The 21,157-nt window shown below is 36.5% G+C and overlaps 1 protein-coding gene across 4 annotated transcripts in view; it reads left to right on the forward strand.

Annotated features, from left to right (window-relative positions):
* PPP4R2 (protein phosphatase 4 regulatory subunit 2) overlaps positions 1-21,157 on the forward strand; it is a 74,321-nt gene that overhangs the window by 45,445 nt on the left and 7,719 nt on the right. For 2 of the 4 annotated variants that reach the window (XM_033210464.1, XM_033210465.1), the window contains exons 3-5: positions 6,923-7,093; positions 18,738-18,831; positions 20,746-20,783. In XM_033210464.1, the coding sequence (XP_033066355.1) occupies positions 6,923-7,093; positions 18,738-18,831; positions 20,746-20,783 (303 nt within the window). The remainder of the gene's footprint in view (positions 1-6,922; positions 7,094-18,737; positions 18,832-20,745; positions 20,784-21,157) is intronic. The other 2 variants (XM_033210466.1, XM_033210467.1) reach the window with 1 other exon arrangement.

Genomic DNA, 21,157 nt, shown 5'->3' on the forward strand with positions numbered 1-21,157 from the left:
TGTAAAAGAATCTCTTGTTTCGTGCCCCACTTATAGAGGTAGTAATTTGTGTTTTTAAATTAGTCCTTAAAAAGTCAAAATTTTGTGTAAGCAACTCAGTGTTTTCTTACTTTTGAAAATCTTTCACTTATTTAATTCAGTATTCAGATTAAATACACTTATTTTGTTTGCCTCAGTTATATAATTAAGACTGAATTATCTGACATTTTAAGTCTTCTGATTGAAATATCTGCCTTTAAACATTAAGTGTATTTTAAGCCTGTCACTTTTAATGAATGATCAGATCCATTAGATTTTATTTATTCATTCTTCTCAAATTTCTGTTTGATGTTTATAAATGGTGCAGTATTTGCTATCCTGTGGAGTAGCTAATAGTAGTAGGACTCTCCTGTGCTTTGTTGTGTTCTTAGTGTTCCTCCCACTTTGTGTGTAATGCAGATAGGCTGAGTAGAGAGTAATCTTAATAGAACTGGGAATGGTAGGAAGCAGTACTTAAGGTGGTTGGCCGCTGGCCACTAAATTGTTGTAGCACCACTTGGGAAAAGAAAAGGTGGACTTTCTGTCCTTAAGTCTCTGGAAAATACTTTTTTTTTTTTTTTTTTTTTGAGACGGAGTCTCGCTCTGTCGCCCAGGCTGGAGTGCAGTGGCCGGATCTCAGCTCACTGCAAGCTCCGCCTCCCGGGTTTAAGCCATTCTCCTGCCTCAGCCTCCCAAGTAGCTGGGACTACAGGCGCCCGCCACCTCGCCCGGCTAGTTTTTTGTATTTTTTAGTAGAGATGGGGTTTCACCGTGTTAGCCAGGATGGTCTCGATCTGCTGACCTCGTGTCTGCCCGTCTTGGCCTCCCAAAGTGCTGGGATTACAGGCTTGAGCCACCGCGCCCGGCCTGGAAAATACTTTTAACCTTTAGAGAATTGTGAGAGAAACATGTTTGAATATGAACTTATGAGCTCCTATGGAGAAAAAAGGTCTGTAGAATCTAGCACTAGGGTATATTTATTAGAGATATGAATTGTACTTTCCTACAGGAGAAACTACAAAAATGGGAAAATGGAAGGGGAGCAGAAAAAGAAAATGAAGGGAGGTGAAGCTACTTAAAGTTAATGGGTGATTAATTTCAGTAAATTATTGAGTTAATTTCAGCAAAGTAGATTTAAATTTTGAGTATGTATTTTATTGGAGGGATTTTATGTGGAGAAATTTGTTCTGAAGTTGAAAATGTGTTTGTGTTTCATGAGCATCTTTTTAGAATAATTTGATTTTCGTATTGAAAACTAAGGGTTTTTTTGTTGTTGTTCTCATTTCTACTCATCCAGTGAACGTATGTTCCTAAGAAATTGTTTTTGTTGCCAAGTTTTTAGTTGATTTCCTCATGGCCTATTTTTTGTGCCTGAATATAACTTCTTGTTTTTGGAGACGGAGTCTCGCTGTCGCCCAGGCTGGAGTGCAGTGGCGCAATCTTGGCTCACTTGCAACCTCCGCCTCCCAGGTTCAAGCAATTCTCCTGCCTCAGCCTCCTGAGTAGCTGGGACTACAGGTGTGTGCCACCACGCCCAGCTAATTTTTGTATTTTTAGTAGAGATGGATTTCACCATGTTGGCCAGGATGGTCTGATCTCTTGACCTCATGGTAAGCCCGCCTCGGCCTCCCAAAGTGCTGGGATTACATGCTTGAGCCACCGCGCCTGGCCTCTGGATTATTTAACTTTTAGGGAAACATTTTCTGTTTTTGTTTTTATCAAATAGCTGTCCGCCATCAAAAAGCTGTATCTTTCACATTTTATGAATGCCCTCCCCATATATATATATATAGAATAGTATCACTTGAATTGCATCGTATTGATCTAGTTTAGAGTAACTGCTTGATTTATTTGAAAGTTAAGACTACAGTGTGTTCATAATTCGTGCCAATGTATGGGGCTTAATTTCTGTCTCATGAGTTAGTACCATAGAGTCTTTTAATCTCTTCAGAATTTCCATTACCTGGGGTACCATACCTCTGGTCTGGCTGTTCCCATTAATGTGCTTTTTTTGGACCTCAAAGATGTCATGTCAGATGGTAAATGGAAAGATGAGATTAAAACACGCCACAAGACCCTATGCATATGTAAATCTGAACTCATAAAATACTATGAATTAGTGGGTGATTATTAAAAGTACAAAAAATTATTAAAGAAATGAAAAATATAAACATCCTATTTCAGTATAACTTTCCCTGATATGTTTATGAAGTACATGTGGAGAGTCTTATAAAGTTTAAAGATAAATTTTAGGAACCAAAAGGAATTATACATTAATAAGAATTCTTATTAGGCATATCAGAAATTCTGTGATGTGCAGATCTGCCTGTTAAACCTCAAATTCCCCTTTCTAAAATAGGATAGGGAAAGGAAAAAAGTAATCATGCAAATAGCTTTTCATCCTCATCATTTTAAAAAGTAGTAGTGGTAAAATACATTATTGACTCATTTAATAGAATGGAATTGTTGGATTACAAGTCTGCATTTACCTTCCTGAGGAACTGCCAAGTACTTTCCAAAGCAGCTACACCATTTTACATTCCCACCAGTAATGTATGACATTACCAGTTTCCCCACATCAACCCAGCACTTGTTTTATTATTCATCTTTTTGATTACAGCCACCCTAGTGGGTGTGAAATGGGTGTCTCATTGTGGTTTTGATTTGCATTTCTGTAATAGATAATAATGCTGAGCATCTTTTCATATGCTTATTTGCCATTTGTGTATCTTCTTTGTGGGGAAATACCTATTGAAATATACGTAATATAAACCTTACCATTTTAACTATTTTAAGTGTACAGTTTATTGGCATTAAGTACACTGACATTGTTACATTACCATCAAAATCATCCATCTGCAGAACTTTTCATCTACCCAAACTGAAACATTGTACACATTAAAGAGTAAGTCCCTGAACCTTCCTCCCCACAGTGTCAGACAACTGTCTCTAAATTTGACTATTCTTGATACCTCATATAAGTAGAATCATACAATAGTCATTCTTTTTGTGTCTGTCTGATTTCACTTTGCATAATGCCATCAAGCTTCATCTGTGTCGTACCACGTTGGAATTTATTTCAGATTAAAGACTGTGTGTGTGTGTGTGTGTGTGTGTGTGTGTGTGTGTGTGTATATCTCTCACATTTTGCTTATCCATTCATGTGCTGATGGCACATTTGGGTTGTTGGGTTTTGGGGATCTACCGAGAAATGGGATTCCTGAATCATAGGGTGGCTTCATAATTTTTATTTATTTATTTATTTATTTATTTATTTATTTTTGAGGAACCAAACTGCTTTCAACAGTGACTGCCTCGTTCCCACCAGCCATGCACAAGAGTTTCAGTTTCTTGGCCGGGCACAGTGACTCGCGCCCTTTGGGAGGCCGAGGCGGGCTGATCACAGAGGTCAGGAGTTCGAGACCAGTGTGGCCAACATGGTGAAACCTCGTCTCTACTAAAAATACAAAAAAAATGGCCGGGCGTGGTGGCTCAAGCCTGTAATCCCAGCACTTTGAGAGGCCGAGAGAGGCGGATCACGAGGTCAGGAGATTGAGACCATCCCGGCTAACACGGTGAAACCCCGTCTCTAATAAAAAATACAAAAAAAAAAACTAGCCAGGTGAGGTGGCGGGCACCTGTAGTCCCAGCTACTCAGGAGGCTGAGGAAGGAGAATGGTGTAAACCCGGGAGGCGGATCTTGCAGTGAGCCAAGATTGTGCCACTGGACTCCAGCCTAGGCGACAGAGCGAGACTCCGTCTCAAAAAAAAAAAACAAAAAAACAAACAACAACAAAAAAAATTTAGCTGAACGTAGTGGCAGGCGCTTGTATTCCTAACTACTTGGGAGGCTGAAGCAGGAGAATTACTTGAACCCCAGAGGCGGAGGTTGCAGTGAGCCGAGATTGCACCACTGCACTCCAGCCCTGGCAACAGACTGAGACTCTGTCTCCAAAAAAAAAAAAAAAAAAGTTTCAGTTTCTCTCCATCCTTGGCCAGCCAATACTTGTTCACTTGTTTTTTGGATAATAGCCAACCCTAATGGGTATAATAAAGTGGTATCTCATTGTGAGTTGAATTTACATTTCCCCAAGATTGATGGTATTAAGCATCTTCTTGTGTGTTTGCTGACCATTTTTGTATATCTTCTTTGGAGAAATACCTATTTAAGTACTTTGCCCATTTTTAAATTGGGTTTTCTTTTTTGTTGAGTTGTAGGAGTTCTTTATATATTCTGGATATTAACCCCTTATCAGATAAAAGATTTGCAAATATTTTCTCCCATTTCACGATTTGACTTTTTACTCTGTCGATAGTGTCCTTTGATGCACAGTTATTACTATTATTATTTTTTTTTGAGACAGAGTCTCGCTCTGTCACCCAGTCTGGAGTGCAGTTGCGTGATCTCAGCTCACTGCAAGCTCCGCCTCCCAGGTTCACGCCATTCTCCTGCCTCAGCCTCCTGAGTAGCTGGGACTACAGGTGCCTGCCACCACGCCTGGCTAATTTTTGGTATATTTAGTAGAGACAGGGTTTCACCATGTTAGCCAGGGTGGTCTCCATCTCCTGACCTCGTGATCCATCCGCCTTGGCCTCCCAAAGTGCTGGGATTACAAGTGTGAGCCACTGCGCCTGGCCGATGCACAAAATTTTAAATTTTGATATAATTCAGTTTATCTATTTTGTTGCTTGTGCTTTTGGTATCACACAGTATCTTTATTTAAGACACAGAGTCTTGGTCTGTCGCTCAGGCTGGAGTGTAGTGGTGTGATCTTGGCTTGCTGCAGCCTTCACCTCCCGGGCTCAAGCAATCCTGTTGCCTCAGCCTCCTGAGTAGCTGGGACTACAGGTGCATATCACCATGCCTAATTTAAATTAATTAGTAATTAATTATTTTGTAGAGATGGGGTATTGCTGTTTGCCCAGGCTGTCTTCCAGTTCCTGGGCCCAAGTGATCTTTCTGTCTCAGCTTCCTAAAGTGCTGGGATTACAGGCATGAGCCACCACACCTGGCCCCATATAATATTTTTACGTGGACACTGGTTGCCTTCAGAATATTTTGGGAATATATCAGGAAGCTTTCAAGCTCTCAGTGAAGAATAAAAATTTTCCAGACTTTCAGTTTTTTGCTTAGAAGTTCAAATTTTTATCATTGGTAACAAATACTGTGAGTTATTTATCTTGCAGTGACAGGTTCACTTTATTTATTTTTGAGAAAATGCCTACCACATTCTCCTATTTTTTTGTTTGTTTGTTTGTTTTTGGAAATGGAGTCTTGCTCATCGCCCAGGCTGGAGTGCAGTAGTGCCATCCTCAGCTCACTACAACCTCCATCTCCTCAGTTCAAGCGATTCTCCTTGCCTCAGCCTCCTGTGTAGCTGGGATTACAGGCATGCACCACCACACCTGGCTGATTTTTGTATTTTTAGTAAAGACAGGGTTTCACCCTGTTGGCCAGGCTGATCTCAAACTCCTGACCTCAAGTGATCCGCCTGCTGAGATTACAGGTGTGAGCCATCACACCCAGTCTGCTAATCTAAATAAGCTTTATTTGTGTGGCAGACCTTTCAGGTAAAAATGTTGTTTTATGAAAAATAGCTAGTTCAGCTGGCAACAGTCTAAAGGTATTGTTCTTTGAGAATGCCATACCTCTTTGATATGCAGCATAATTTTTTAATATATATTTCTCATTTTTGTTACATAGAGTATTTAAAAGATGTATTCAGGGGTTGGGATTTAATGAAATTAGTAATTTTTATATCTTTTACACTTTAAGTGAAACAGATTTTTTAAATTATGAGTTTGTGAAAATGATGGCTTCTACTACAGCTAGTAATACAGTTTGGTGCTACTGTCTTGACTCTTGCTACATGGATATCAGTTTTATCCACCTTGCTTTTATACCATCAGTGTAAATATTAACAGTGAACTAGTCAGCCCTTATTCTTTTGACAATAGCTTTGACTTCTTGGACCACAGTTTGAAAGCTGCTACCTTAGTTTATAGGGTTGCTGGATGGGATGGAAGATGGTTACAGATTGGCTCCCGTTAATTTGTGTAAATTTGTTTTAAGTAGTCAACCTATGTAAAGAGATTGATCTGCTGTCACTAATGGTAGTACTGTCTGCCTGAGGAAATGGTTAGCATTCCTGAATGCTGTGTCTCCTGGAATTTACAGTATTCAGGCAGGTATCCTCACAAAATTTCCTTCTATATTAGTGGTAAAATGTGAGGAAAAAGGGATAAAAAGGTGTTTGTGTTAATTTGATAAATTAATAGATATGAAAAGTACATAAGCAAAGTATGTATTTTTATCGTGCAAGTACTGATTGGATGGAACCTGTGATTATGTGCCTTAATCATAGGTTCATAACTTTTGTCTCTTAAGTGACAGAAGAGCCTGAAGATACTAACTGAAAGGGAAAGAAAAAGGAGAAAGTAAAGTTTATTTTGTTATTTAGCAGATAATAGACAAATTTTGCGAATCCATGCAAACATGTAACTTGTATGATTAAGGCATGGATTCATTCTGACTTAATAAGATAGTAACTAACGCCCCCCTGGTTAGGTTTGTTATGAGGGAAAGAGTCAAAATACTCTTTTAAACATACTAAGAATAGGACCTAACACACCATAGACTTTCAGGCAGAGGTAGTTCATTTAAAAGATTTAAATCAGAGATCTGGCTTTTGTTTGGGTTGGGAGTTGGATAGCATCAGGATGGAGCTTGTGAGATAAATGAGGCATGATGATGCATGCTCCTGAATGACAGCATTCTCATTACTAATTATTCACATATTAATTCTGTTAGTATTAGTGTCATAGTATATTCTGTATTTGTGTTTTGTGTTCGAGAATTGTAAAGCTACATGGTATTATATATTTTTTAATTTTTTGCTTATAGGATTCAGTGGTCCCAATTTAAAGGCTATTTTATTTTCAAACTGGAGAAAGTGATGGATGATTTCAGAACTTCAGCTCCTGAGCCAAGAGGTCCTCCCAACCCTAATGTCGAATATATTCCCTTTGATGAAATGAAGGAAAGAATACTGAAAATTGTCACTGGATTTAATGGGTATGCACTTAATACTGTTTTAAAGATTTAATTTTTAGCAGAAGATTATAGATTTTTCTTTTAGTTTTGATGTGTATGGTTGATGATTGATTATCCATTAGAATAAGTTATTTGTTTCTAGTGACATGTACTTGATGATTTTTAGCTTACAACTATTTAAAATATTTACAGCCTCTTAAAAAACTTGAACCACCTTTTTATAGGTGTCAATGGAAACATTCATTTATCAGGAAACATTTTAATGGTTTTTCTTTCCTGTTTTATATTTGGTGTTATGTCTTCATACTTTATACAGAACCTTTATATCATTGAGAAATCACATTTCTTTTAAAATGAAGTACTAATTTATGAAAGTATTTTAGTGAGTTTTTGTTTAGACTTCTGGATCCTCATTTTTCTCCCAAGTAACTGCTTGCTTGTTAGTTACAAGTAACCATTTTTGGCCCCTTGTAAAACATTAAAAAAACCCCAAAAAGATATTCTGTACACAAGTAAAACTCCCTTTGTTTTGTTTTGTTTTTGAGACAGTGCCTCGCTCTGTCGCCTAGACTGGAATGCAATGGCGCGATCTTGGCTCACTGCAACCTCTGTCTCCCGGGTTCAAGCAATTTTCCTGCCTCAGCTTCCCGAGAGTAACTGCCACCACACCCAGCTAATTTTTTGTATTTTTAGTAGAGATGGGTTTTCACCATGTTAGCCAGAAGGGTCTCGATTTCCTGACCTCATGTTCCGCCCACCTCAGTCTCCCAAAGTGCTGGGTTTACAGGCATGAGCCACCAAGCCCAGCAGTACTCATTTTTAAAGAAATGTTACTGTTTCTCATATTCTGTCATTTTAAATTCTTTGTTTTTAGGACTTTTGTTTTGTTTTTTGTTTTGTTTTGTTTTGTTTGGAGACGGAGTGTCGCTGTCGCCCAGGGTGGAGTGCAGTGGCATGATCTCAGCTCACTGCAACCTCCACCTGCCGGGTTCAGGCAATTTTACCTCAGCCCCCCTAGTAGCTAGGCTAGGACTACAGGCACGCACCACCAAGCCCGGCTAATTTTTTTTAATTTTTAGTAGAGATGAGGTTTCACCATGCTGGCCAGGCTGGTCTCAAACTCCTGACTTCGTGATCCGCCCACCTCATCCTCCCAAAGTGTTGGAATTACAGGTGTGAGCCTCCACGCCCAGTCAGGACTTTGTATTTTTATGGTTTCCTTTATTGAAGGGAAGAAGTGTTTGTGAAGTTGAATTACTCATTTTTTAGTTTGACGTTAATTTGGGCTGTGGAACAACAACAATGCTAAATACAATGAATTGTGGTTTTTCTAACCAGTGAATTCATAGTTAGAATTAGATATTATTTGAAGGGTTTCAATTGTATTTTTAGATGGCATAAATGGCTTGATTCTTTAGGTATTTAATTGCATGGGATTTCAAAATAAGATAGTGTAATCCAGTTTTACTTTTTTTTTTTTTTTTTTGCTTTACATCATATTCCACTGTTTTTAGGTTTAAGAATTTTGCTTGAAATGTCAAATCCTTATGCCTTGACTTTGGGTCTGTTACGAAAATATTTTGGGGAAAGAAATCACAGCTTTTGTCTTTGAGGTTCATCAGTTATAGTTACCCCTGGGGGCCTGGGATGGGAAGGAGAGACCTATTTTCACTGTGCACCCTGTTGGAGTGTTGAAAGTATTTAACCATGTGTGTATATTTCCATATCGGTCTTAATTTTAAAAATTTTCAGAAAAAGAAAAAAAAAACATTTCAGAGGCACTTATCCAAGAAATAGCCCCGATACGTTTTAGAAGCATGTTGCGTAAGATTTACTGTTGAACTAAATGAATACGTTCAAGATAAGAATACTTCTCGGGGTTATTTATAAATTGTACATATATATAAATAGTACTTAGATATAGTGACTCATCTTTTATTTCAATAAATTATGGCTGTCATTCAAAAATAAAAGTTAAGGTGAAACAGGTCAAATTATACCGCTGCTTTGTAAGTAGATTTACTTGTGATTCTGACTTAGTAATAGCAAATACTATTTTCACTTCTTTCATATTAAGTTGGGCTAGAAACAAATACATGTATTATATAATTATGTATACATATTATAATAAAAATATAAATATAATTGTGTATTATGTATTTATTACATAAATCTAAATATTTGTAATTTCTTAATCTGTAAAAGAGGTAATTCACCTACTTCAGAAAATGATTTGAACAGTCATTAAATGCCTGAGCATTCTTCTTTTAAAACTTCTTCTTTTTGAACCGTTTTTATTTTAGTTTAGTTTAGTTTAGTTTATCTTACTTTATTTTATTTAGAGATGGAGTCTTTGTCACCCAGGCTGGAATGCAGTGGCGCCATCTTGGCTCACTGCAACTTCCGCCTCCCAAGTTCAAGCTATTCTCCAGCCTCAGCCTGTCAAGTAGCTGGCATTAAAGGTGTGCGCCACCACACCCAGCTATTTTTTTTTTTTTTTTTTGAGGCGGAGTCTCGCTCTGTCGCCCGGACTGGAGTGCAGTGGCCAGATCTCAGCTCACTGCAAGCTCCGCCTCCCGGATTTACGCCATTCTCCTGCCTCAGCCTCCCGAGTAGCTGGGACTACAGGCGCCCGCCACCTCGCCAGGCTAGTTTTTTGTATTTTTAGTAGAGACGGGGTTTCACCGTGTTAGCCAGGATGGTCTCGATCTCCTGACCTCGTGATCCGCCCGTCTCGGCCTCCCAAAGTGCTGGGATTACAGGCTTGAGCCACTGTGCCCGGCCCACCCAGCTATTTTTTAATTTTTATTTTATTTATTTATTTTTGTATTTTTAGTAGAGACAGGGTTTTACCATGTTGGCCAGGCTGGTCTGGATCTCCTGATCTCAAGTCAGCATCCAGTGCTGGAATTACAAGCATGAGCCACTGCACCTGACCCGAACTTCTATTTTTTAAATCTGATTTTTCAGAATGGCAGTTTATGAATCACTTTCTCTGAGCAGGCAGAATCTAAGTCTTATTTAATCAGTGATACATTAAGATTTTTCTGTTTTTAATTTACTCTTTTTTTGTCTGTATTTTAATATATTGGTATGTTGAAACATGTCTAAAATTTTCAATTTTTGTGTTTTTTATATATATATAGTTTTTCAAAATATTTACTAAGAAGTGACATTTTGTTGGTTTTCCACCAGTTTGAGGATTTGTCCATTCTTATACATTCCTCCCCCCATTTGTAATAGATTATCTTTAAATTACGAAAGTGGTGTATGTTCATGCTTTTAAAAAGATCCCCACTGTTACAGAAGTACATAAAGAATGAAAGTAGAATCATGCTATATGCTAGTTGTATTTTCATTTTAGAGAAGCTTCAACATGTCTATATTATTACATTTAAAGCTATCTTCTTATTTATTTGAAATGGCTGCATTGTTTTCTATTATGTGAGTAGATTATAAGTTTTTATTTGCCTGTCCTGATTGGTGGTAGACATTTATTTTTTTGGCTGTTAACGAGCAGTGCTTGTAGTGAGCGTCCTTCCACATATGTTTTGTTGATGAATGTCATGTTTTGAATATATGTCTAGATTGTTGCCTCTTTTTTTTGAGGTGGAGTTTCGCTTTTGTTGCCCAGGCTGCAATGGAGCGATCTTGGCTCACCGCAACCTCCCCCTCCTGGATTCAAGGGATTCTTCTGTCTCAGCCTCCCGAGTAGCTGGGATTACAGGCATGTGCTACCATGCCCAGCTAATTTTTGTATTTTTAGTAGAGATGGGGTTTCTCCATGTTGGTCAGGCTGATCTCGAATTCCTGACCTCAGGTGATGCTCCCACCTTGGCCTCCCAAAGTGCTGAGATTACAGGCGTGAGCCACCACACCTGGCCAGATTGTTGCTTTTTTTAATTTGTAGAAATGTAATTCCTAGGTTAGCTTATGAACACTTAATTTTCAGTTTATCAATACTGCAAAATCGACTTAGCAAAATGTGGTTGTTGATGCTTTCGTTTGTAGTAAGTGCAGATACTGTAATTCTTCAGTACTGTATATGTGTATTTGTGTTTCTTTGATTGCAAGTGAAATGGAACATCTTTTTATGTACTTACAGCCTTTCTGTGAATTGCCCTTTATATCCTCTTTTGGCTTTCTTTTGCTAATTTTCTTATTGGTAAGTTTTTGTTATTTTTGCTTTTAATTTGTGAAAGTTTTATATTAAATGCTTCCTAGTATTTTGCTATAAGAAAGATTATCTGTTTTCTGAATTATTTAAGTGTGTTATCATAGTACAAATGGGGTTTTTTTGTTTGTTCTGTTTTTTTTTGTTTTGTTTTTTGAGACGTTCTGTTGCCCAGGCTGGAGTGCAGTGGCGCAATCTCAGCTCTCTGCTACTTCTGCCTCCCAGTTCATGCCATTCTCCTGCCTCAGCCTCTGGAGTAGCTGGGACTATAGGCGCCTGCCACCATGCCCGGCTGATTTTTTTGTGTTTTTAGTAGAGACAGGGTTTCACCGTGTTAGCCAGTATGGTCTCGATCTCCTGACCTTGTGATCCGCCTGCCTCGGCCTCCCAAAGTGCTGGGATTACAGGCGTGAGCCACTGCGCCTGGCCAGAGTACAAGTTTTTCCCCCTTTGAAATGGAAATTGTCCATGCATTCGTATACTTGATATCCTGAACTATTAGCTTCTGGAGAGCTGGGGTAATAGGCTTTTCCAAACAAGGCCTAGAAGAGTGAGTGCCTGAATATAGTAGGTTCTCAAACAGACGAGTATGGATTGACTAGATGCATGGATTGATGGATGAATGAATGAGTAAAGAAAAGAATAAATATTGAATAACTGAGCACTAGAAAAAAAGAATTAAAGAATAAAAGTGTATTTATATCTGTATTTTGTGTATTGAGGCATAGAAGAATCACAGTGGAATGCTTAATTTCTTTTTTTTCCTTTTTCTTTTTTTTTTGTCATTTTCTTGTCTTTTAAAATTACTTTGGAACTGCAAAATTTCATAAAAGGATTATAGCTACTCTGCAAAACTGAAGTTACAGTTTGAGAAACACCAAAAATTAAAATGAACGAAACTAAAAATTATAATGAAATGGTCAAAGACCATTTTATGCCATTTTATGCCCTCTGATTGGTATTATAATAAAAAACAGTGTATGGGTTTACTCAAACCAGGGCCATTTATGAAAATCCTCTTCCTATTACAGAGACCATGAATATAATTTAGGAATTGCTAATAGGTAATGGTTCATTCCTATAATGGCATATACACGAAGAGGCATTTTGAGGAATAGAGAGCGTGTAAGTTACATTCCTGGAAGTTTTGAAAGATACCATTTTATGTTCTCTGTAGTTTTCAAAATGAAAGAATATAAAAATAAATTAATCTCTCAAGTCTTGACCCTTTCTTGTCAATGCTGTTATCTCTAAGACCTCTCTAAAGTAGGCAACCTCCTCACTCTGTGAATAGTAGACTAAAATAGCATTCTTCTATATTTATGAGGAGGTCTGGAAAGTGGAAAACTTTTTGATACCTAATAATCTTTATATCATCTGTTAGGCAGGTAGTCAGTCACAGCTGAGAGTATTGCTCATGATCTTTTAAAGTTATATATGAGACTTTTGTACTCCAAAATCTGGATTGTAGAATAAAACATAACCCCCATTTGATTTTCAGTTTGTGTGTGGTTTGCTTTACGGTTAGCTGCAGATAATTCGGGGACTGAGAGAATGGTTCTTTAGCCATTTATTACTTTGTTCTCTGACACTGTTGATCCACTTTATTGTTTCCTGATTTTTGTGCTCCCCAATTGACTGGGGAAAATAGGTTTTTGTGCTGTTAATTATTTGTGTCAGTGTTGAGTATATTAGTTAAAATGTACTTATTTGTGGCAGATTTCTGTCTCTCTCACACAAACCCACACCCACCCACCCCTACTTGTTTTTTCTTTACCCCCTTTCTTTCTCTCAGGATAATTACTTGAGAAATTGGCATTATTTTGTAACCATCCCTCCTTACTGTTCCCCACCTGGTCTTGTCTAGTGGTAATATGGCTTGATGTAATACTCTCTTTAATAAACTTAAAAATTGAAAATAACAGAAGTTAATTGACGTTTTCTTGCTAGTTATATTTAATGTAAATAAAATAACTTCATATTATAGAAACTCCCAAGAGATGATTAACTTTATTAAAAGTTTTGACAATTGCTGTAGATGAATTTTGGGTTAAGGAGTGGTGCAGACTTTAGTTTACTTACATCATTGGGGTTCCTTATTATTCATAAAAGAGGCAAAATTAGGCGTGGTGGCTCATGCATGTAATCTCAGCATTTTGGGAGGCTGAGGCAGGCAGATCACGAGGTCAGGAGATTGAGACCATCCTTGCTAACACGGTGAAACCCTATCTCTACTAAAAATACAAAAAATTAGGCGGGCGTGGTGGCAAGTGCCTGTAGTCCCAGCTACTCAGGAGGTTGAGGCAAGAGAATCGCTTGAACCAAGGAGGCAGAGGTTGCAGTGGCCGAGATTGTGCCGCTGCACTCTGGCATGGGTGACAGAGCGAGACACTGTCTCAAAAAATAAGTGAAATCTGTCATTTGATTTGAGGCTTAAAATTGTAGGTGTATGAATTTTTTTTTGGTGGGGACAGAGTGTTGCTCTGTTGCCTGGGTTTAAGCAATTCTCCTGCCGCAGGCATCTGAGTAGCTGGGATTACAGGCGTGCATCAACCACACCTGGCTAATGTTTGTATTTTTAGTAGAGACAGGGTTTCACCATGTAGGCCAGGCTGGTCTCAAACTTCTGACCTTAGGTGATCCACCCGCTCCGGCCCCCCAAAGTGCTGGGATTACAGGTGTGAGCCACTGCCCCGGGCTAATTTCACCTCTTTTAATAATGATAAGGAATCTCTATGATGTAGGTAAACCAGTGTCTGCACCACTCGTTAACCCAAAATTTGTAAATATAAATATTTATGAATGTATATTTTTATGTAAATATTAAAGCCTGAGTACAGAAAGAGCATATTGCTTCAAGTAAAGCTAATATCACAGGATTCTAATGGTATTTCTGACTTTTGTAAAACTTTGTAGGTGTAAACAAAATTATAAACTTATTCAGTCTTTGATAACAGATATTATTAGTTTCCATGTAGATGGTCAAGTTTAAATCAGTATTTATGTTAACTAAGACACCACTAATGTCATTTAGTCAGAAAAGACAGTAAAATCTACTTATACATGAGTAAAACGAAAGTGAATGACTGTTTTGACTTTTTATTTAGTAGGATGTCGGATTTTATGGTCATTTCTTTAGCTTTTTACTCCAGTAGCCTCTGTGCTACATGTTACATTCCTTTGTCTTTTTCATGTTGAAAAGTTGCTTATATAATATAAAGTTAGGATAGTTAACTGATTTTCTTAGAGTCTGAATGAAGTGTGCATTTATTTTTTGAGTGTCTTCTTTTCAACTTAGTACTTTTATAGAAATTTAGGTTAAAATACATACTTAGGACATTATTTTTTTAGTGTTTAGCCTTACGACTTAAATTTTATTTTTTAAAAAAACAGCATTGAATTGCTACTTATGTTGAGATGTCTTGCCCTGATATTCAGCAACTTTCTTGGTATTTGAATTTTCATAGCTTTTAGGTATACAAGACTTCTGCTTAAAAATAAATAAATAAATAGGGACAGCTTGTATTCAAATTAAGATATATAAGGTAAAATGTACGATCCTATTAATTAGGGTTAGTTGTTTTCCTTGGAATTAAAGGGAATATTTTTAAAGACAGAGCTGTACTTTTGGTTTTGTTGGTCTTTGGACCATTTGTGCCTTCCCACAATCTCTGTCAAAGAGTAGACGGAATGATGACAATAAGAACTAAGATTTTTTGAACTTTCTAAAATATTTTAGGCACTGTTAGATGATTTAATATGCCATATACATTATGTCATATTTAGCCATCATGATAATCTTTAAAGTGTACTTGTTTAGAACCCTTGTTTTCAGACAAGACTCATAAGACCCATGAAGACTTAGGTAAATTCAGTTTGTGTAAGGTCTCCTAGTGGGGTACTGTACGTGTGTGTGTGTGTGCATTAAAATATGTATATATTTAGCAAAGGTGGATCCTTAATGTGTGTGTGAGGATTTTAAAAATGTTACTGGATTTTGTAGGCACAGTTTTAAAAAATTTGAGCTGCTATCTAGTCATGTCCTTTTTTCAGTTCCTTATATCTTCTTAGTTTTCCATTTTACCATGAATAAATCAGATGATATATCTGCAGAGTAAGCCAGATGCTGCTTTTTGTTTGTTTGTTTGTTTGTTTTGGAGACAATCTCTCTATCACCCAGGCTGGAGTGCAGTGACTCGATCTCGGCTCACTGCAACCTGCAACCTCCACTGCCCAGGTTCAAGCAATTCTTTTGCCTCAGCCTCCCGAGTAGCTGGGACTACAGGCCAGGCTGGTTTTGAACTCCTGACTTCAGGGGATCCGCCTGCCTCGGCCTCCCAAAGTGGCGTGAGCCACTGTGCCTGGCCCAAAGCTTTTTGTTTTACAGTATACCTTTGCTAATGAACATCTGGTCACCACTCCCCACCAAATTTAAGGATTTCAGTTCAGACTTTTCATTGAGAATGAGTGGCATGTGTATTTAACACTCTTCTCCCTATATTTGCTTTTCTTAGTAGGTGTGGAAAAAGTCTTAGTATTTTCAGAAGTTAGAATAAACTATTTTGTATGTTGTGTCTAATGGATGAGTATCAGAGAGCAGAGCTTTCATATACTTGTACCAAATGCATTCATTTTGTACTGGTTTATCTGGTTTATTCTTGTGCCTCCTTTTAGAGGCCTACCTCAAATTAAGTTATCCGTAACCGTGTCATGCGTACTAAGCTTGGCATACAGTTTATTCTGTCTTCGTAGCACTTTTTATACAACGTTGTTATTTATTACTGTAATTGTAATTGTTTACATGGCTTTCCACTGTGCTGTTGAGCAAGGTTGGTATTTCTAGTTTATAATAGGCTCTTATATTTATGGAATAAGTTTAAAAGTACAGTGTGTATGTAAAGAGACCTTTCAATGCTGTTGTTACATTCATCATGCTAATATTTCCAGTAGATGCATTGATTTGCAGGAAGTGTTTGGTTGGGTTTTAGACTGTCATGTGAGAAAAGGAAGTGTTGTGTGACATTTTAGTGCCATCTATTGGATACTTGGTAAAATGACTTTTAAAAGCTTCTTTTACTTTTTGAAATAACAGTCATTTGAAAAAAGTTTCTGAAATTGTCTAAGAACTTAAACTCGTTTTATCATAGGCTGTTATTGCTAGCATTGCTATGTAAACGCATACCCCCCTCCCAAAGCATTATTAATATTAACTAACACATAAAATATTAATAATTGGCTACAATTTAACTTAGATTTCTAAAGAAAATTAGCCAAAACATTCAGTGTAAATGTTAAACAAGAAGTTTTAAAATACTCATCTGTTAAAAGTAATTTTAATTAGTGAGAAAACATTAGGTTTTAATGTGGGAAAGAATTTTAGTTGGAAGAAAAAGCATAACGACTAGACGGTATTTTTCAGTTAAGTACTATTTGAATACCCAAACACTTGTTGAATACCCAAACTGTTGGTGCGATTTTGTATATTTTGAATAATAAACTTTTAATTACACTGTCACTATGGGGTGATTAATGAGGAAATGGCTTAGGTGTGATGTGTGTGTAAGGTTTGAAGAGCAGTGAACTAGAAGAGGAGCTAAGGTGAGTTATACCACTAACATTCTGAAATCCACGATAATACTGGGTTTCATGGACAGACAGTTGAGAAACTGATACTGTTTGTTATACATATGGAAAATGCTTAAACATTTTAAAAGTGGAGTTAGTTTTGTGTATTAGCTATAGATTTCCAATTATGTGTTGTCTTTATAGGAATGAAACAGAAGATGTGTAAGCTTATTGTTTCATAATTAATAATGCTGTTGGTGTGCTTTGTACTTCTCCATTTAAAGGGATTCTTCATTTTGACATTATACTTCACTCTGAGTAGATTTTCAAAAGCAAAAAAGTATTCTTCCTCAGAAACCCAGAGCAATTTCTAGTTGCTTCTGAATGTTTGTGTTTTCAGGCAAACATTGAATCTTTTATTCTGTGCCTTGTCTTTTGTTAGAACAGTTTTCTCACTTTTAGGTTTGGTTTCGATTTTAGGTTTGAGACAAAAGATTGATTCTTGGACTCTCAAATTTATCTAAAAACATTTGTTCTCATATCAATAACATGTACTTTAAGCATCTTCAGAATTTTTTGCACATTATACTCTGAACATAAGAATAGTATTGACACAAAGAATATGAGAACCAAATATAGTTTATCCAGTTAGAAAATAAACAACTATAATTTTGTAAAGTATGTGTGGTACAGTGGAAAGGACATGAGATTTGAAGTTAAACTGGGTTTGAGTTCTGGCATTATAACTCACTAGCTGATATACCACAGAAAATTCTGTGTCACACTGCCTATAAAAAGTGAAGACCTTTGTGAATGTTAACTTAATTTGAGGCTTTGTAATTCTTTTCATTAAAGAGAATAAATAGATTGATATGGCAGACACTGAAGTCTGAAGATTTATGTTTGTACTTCTTAGCTTTGTCGTACTTCGTGCTCATAACTGCTGTTCTGTTCAGTTTGTAATTCTTATGAATGCTAATAGCTACATGAGCTCAAAACTTTTAAAAATACTTATAAAATGATTTTAGTTCCAACTTATATCAGTTTTATATTTACTATAATCAAGCAAAAATTGAAGTATAGTGAAAGTATTCGGTAAAGTTAAATAAATATTGTGTATATTTTAAGTTGGATTAAACGTGTAGATTATATATGAAATTGTAATAATGGAGCAGAACCACATTTAAAATACTTTATTTGTAGTTTTGTGTGAACATTTTAAAGAAACCTTTCAGTGCAGAATAATACTTGAGGAAAAATTTCTATATTAAATAAACCCCAGCTTGATTATTATTTGTGTTACCTCTGTTGTAAACTTAAAAATCAAATTATCAGGATTTAGAATATTACATAAAAATTTTTTCCTCAGTTTTGAAGCTTTCTGTTGATTTTGGGTGTTCTAAGTTGCTTTAAAAAAATTGCGTGGGTAAATAGTAGGTTTATATGTTTATGGGGTACATGAGATATTTTGATACAGGCATACAATGCATAATAATCACCTCAGGGTAAATGGGGTGTCCATCACCTCAAGCATTTATGTGTGCTTTATGTTACAAACAGTTCACTTATACTCTTAGTTATTTTAAAATGTACAATAAATTATTGTAGTCAACCTATTGTGCTATTAAATACTAGATCTTATTCATTCTATCTAACTATATTTTTGTAACCATTAACCATTCGCCTCTCCCCCGCTGCCTTTATTGCTTTTTAAAGGAAGGGAGAGTTGGATTTTTTGTTACATAGAAAGGTATGTTTATTTTATTGTCTACTTTTGAAAGACTCATCCGTTTATTTCCCTATTATAGCATTTTCTTTCGTAGCTTAACACATGGGTGACTAGATACAGCTTTATCTAGCGAAAGAAATAATGTTCCTAGTTTTCTTATCAGTGATCTCACACTGTAAAATTGTATATTTTTGCAGTATCCCTTTTACTATTCAGCGACTATGTGAATTGTTAACGGATCCAAGGAGAAACTATACAGGAACAGACAAATTTCTCAGAGGAGTAGAAAAGGTATTTATTTTATTATTGGAATTATATTATGCTGTGGTGTAATAGCTTTTATTTTAGAAAAGAACATTGAGTAAGATCCGTTTCAGGTACCACTTCTTGAAATATGTTTTCTAGCCTACCTTGAGTTTCCCAAATTGCTTTCCAAATTGCATTCTATGTTTTATGGAGAGATTTAATAGGAGCGGGTAGAGGAGGGTTTGTGTGTTGATCATTAAAGTTTGGGGGAAAGCAGCTTATTATTTCTTGGAAATTTATAGTGTACATCAACTTATTAAAGGTTCTGAGACGTTATAATTGCTATTTTAACTTTATAGAGCGTTTTATAAACTTACCCATGGAATTCATTTTCCCAATTCTGGAGTTCAGAGGTACATAACTTTGGAAACTTGTTGGTGCCGAGCATGTAAATGAGGTATTGAGTAGAAACATGCAGGTCAGATTTAGAGATAAACATTAGTGTTTGTGTGTGGAGGGGGTTGAGGGAGTGTTAGAATAAGGGAAGGGTATTCTGAATAAAAGAAATGGTGTGGGCCCGGTGCAGTGGCTCATGCCTGTAATCCCCGCATTTTGGGAGGCTGAGGTGGGTGAATCACGAGGTCAGGAGTTCGACACCAGCCTAGCCAACATGGTGAAACCCTGTCTCTGCAAAAAATACAAAAACTAACCGGGCGTGGTGGTGCACACTTGTAATCCTAGCTACTCAGGAGGCTGAGGTAGGAGAATTGCTTGAACCTAGGAGACTCAGGTTGCAGTGAGCTGAGATGGCACCATTGCACTCCAGCCTGGGCAACAAAGCGAGACTCTGTCTCAGAAAAAAAAAAAAAAAGGAAATGGTGTGAAGAACAAAGACTCAAGGTGTTTAAGGGAATGAAAAGTAAGATATTGACTTGTCTTGAGTGAAAAATGAAGGAGCCCTGTGAGAACCAAGATTGGACTAATGGGTTCTAATTTTCAGTTGATGATTGGTCCAAAAACACTTCAGTGTTGATTTAAGAATCTGGTTCAAATTCACTTTATTTTACCCTGGGAACAGGAATCAAAAACCATTACATAGTGATTTACAATAGTTCTTAAGGCCATACTGGATTAATATATTTTGTTGATCCTCTGTACACTCAATTGAATAATATTCCCAAAGGCCAGGAAACTGAGATGGCTCATCAGTACTTATTTTTCAGCTCCAGGAGTTGTAATAATTACATTTTTGAGATCTTTGGATAAAGAAGCAATATGTTACAGTAGTCATACCAGGTGCCCTGCCTTTAAATCAGGGTTGCAGTGCTTCATAGTTGTGTGACCTTGGGCCAGTTAGTTTTCTCCTCTGTAATATGTGGTTAATAATAGGGCTATGAAGGGGATTAAATGCAGAACACTTACTGTGACTCATAATAAATAGCGAACACTGAATGTTAGTAAAGTTATTTTTATCGGGAAGATCATATAAATATATTACAAAAAAGGTTTGAGTCTTTCTGTGGGATATATGATGCAACACAACAGGCTGTGGATTGGGTGTTGCTTTGTAAGGAAAATCAATGACATGTGTCCTAATTCGATTACATGTGTCCTAAAATCAATTACATGTGTACTTTAATCTCTCAACATCTTTGTTGATTCCATCTGAGCTTAGTTCCTCTACTACATATAGTATATGATGTTGGGGTCTAGAATAACTAGGACAAAAAAAAAGTAGGAAAAAAATCAGTGGCTGAGTAGGATATTCTCTTTTGGTCCTTTGTAATTGTTTTAGTTTTAGTTTTACCAGTTTTCATTTTTTAACCATTTATTTTCCTTCATTAGCAAAATTAGAATCAATGGAAATTTAACCTACCAGAGTGATTTTAGAAACAAATGATTAAACTTTATGTTGTAGTACTTTTCTTCATACTAAATCACTGATTTTTGTTATTGCAGAATGTAATGGTTGTTAGCTGTGTTTATCCTTCTTCAGAGTAAGTATATTTTTTCTATTTCTAGTATATTATTTACTATATTTAATCATTTTATTGCTTCTAATACATTATTCTTAAAACAGACTGAATTTTATATGTAATAAAGTGTGATAACATATTTGTGAACCTACCATTCAGTCCCCAAAGTAGAATATTACTGATAACATTATCTGTATGTTTTTTCCGGTAAAGAGATTTGGATTAAAGCAATTGATTTACTGTAATTTTAATATTGTTGGATTTACATACTGTGGTGGCACCCATGTCCCTGAGATGCCATTCTAGATGCCTTTCCAGGGTATCTCTAGGGCATAATTCCCATGTTTAGAATAGTTACTTGATGACTTTTCTCTTTATGATGGAAAATATTTCCA

Source organism: Trachypithecus francoisi, unplaced genomic scaffold (assembly GCF_009764315.1).
Source record: "Trachypithecus francoisi isolate TF-2019V2 unplaced genomic scaffold, Tfra_2.0 Lachesis_group0, whole genome shotgun sequence".
NCBI classification, from domain to species: Eukaryota; Metazoa; Chordata; class Mammalia; order Primates; family Cercopithecidae; genus Trachypithecus; species Trachypithecus francoisi.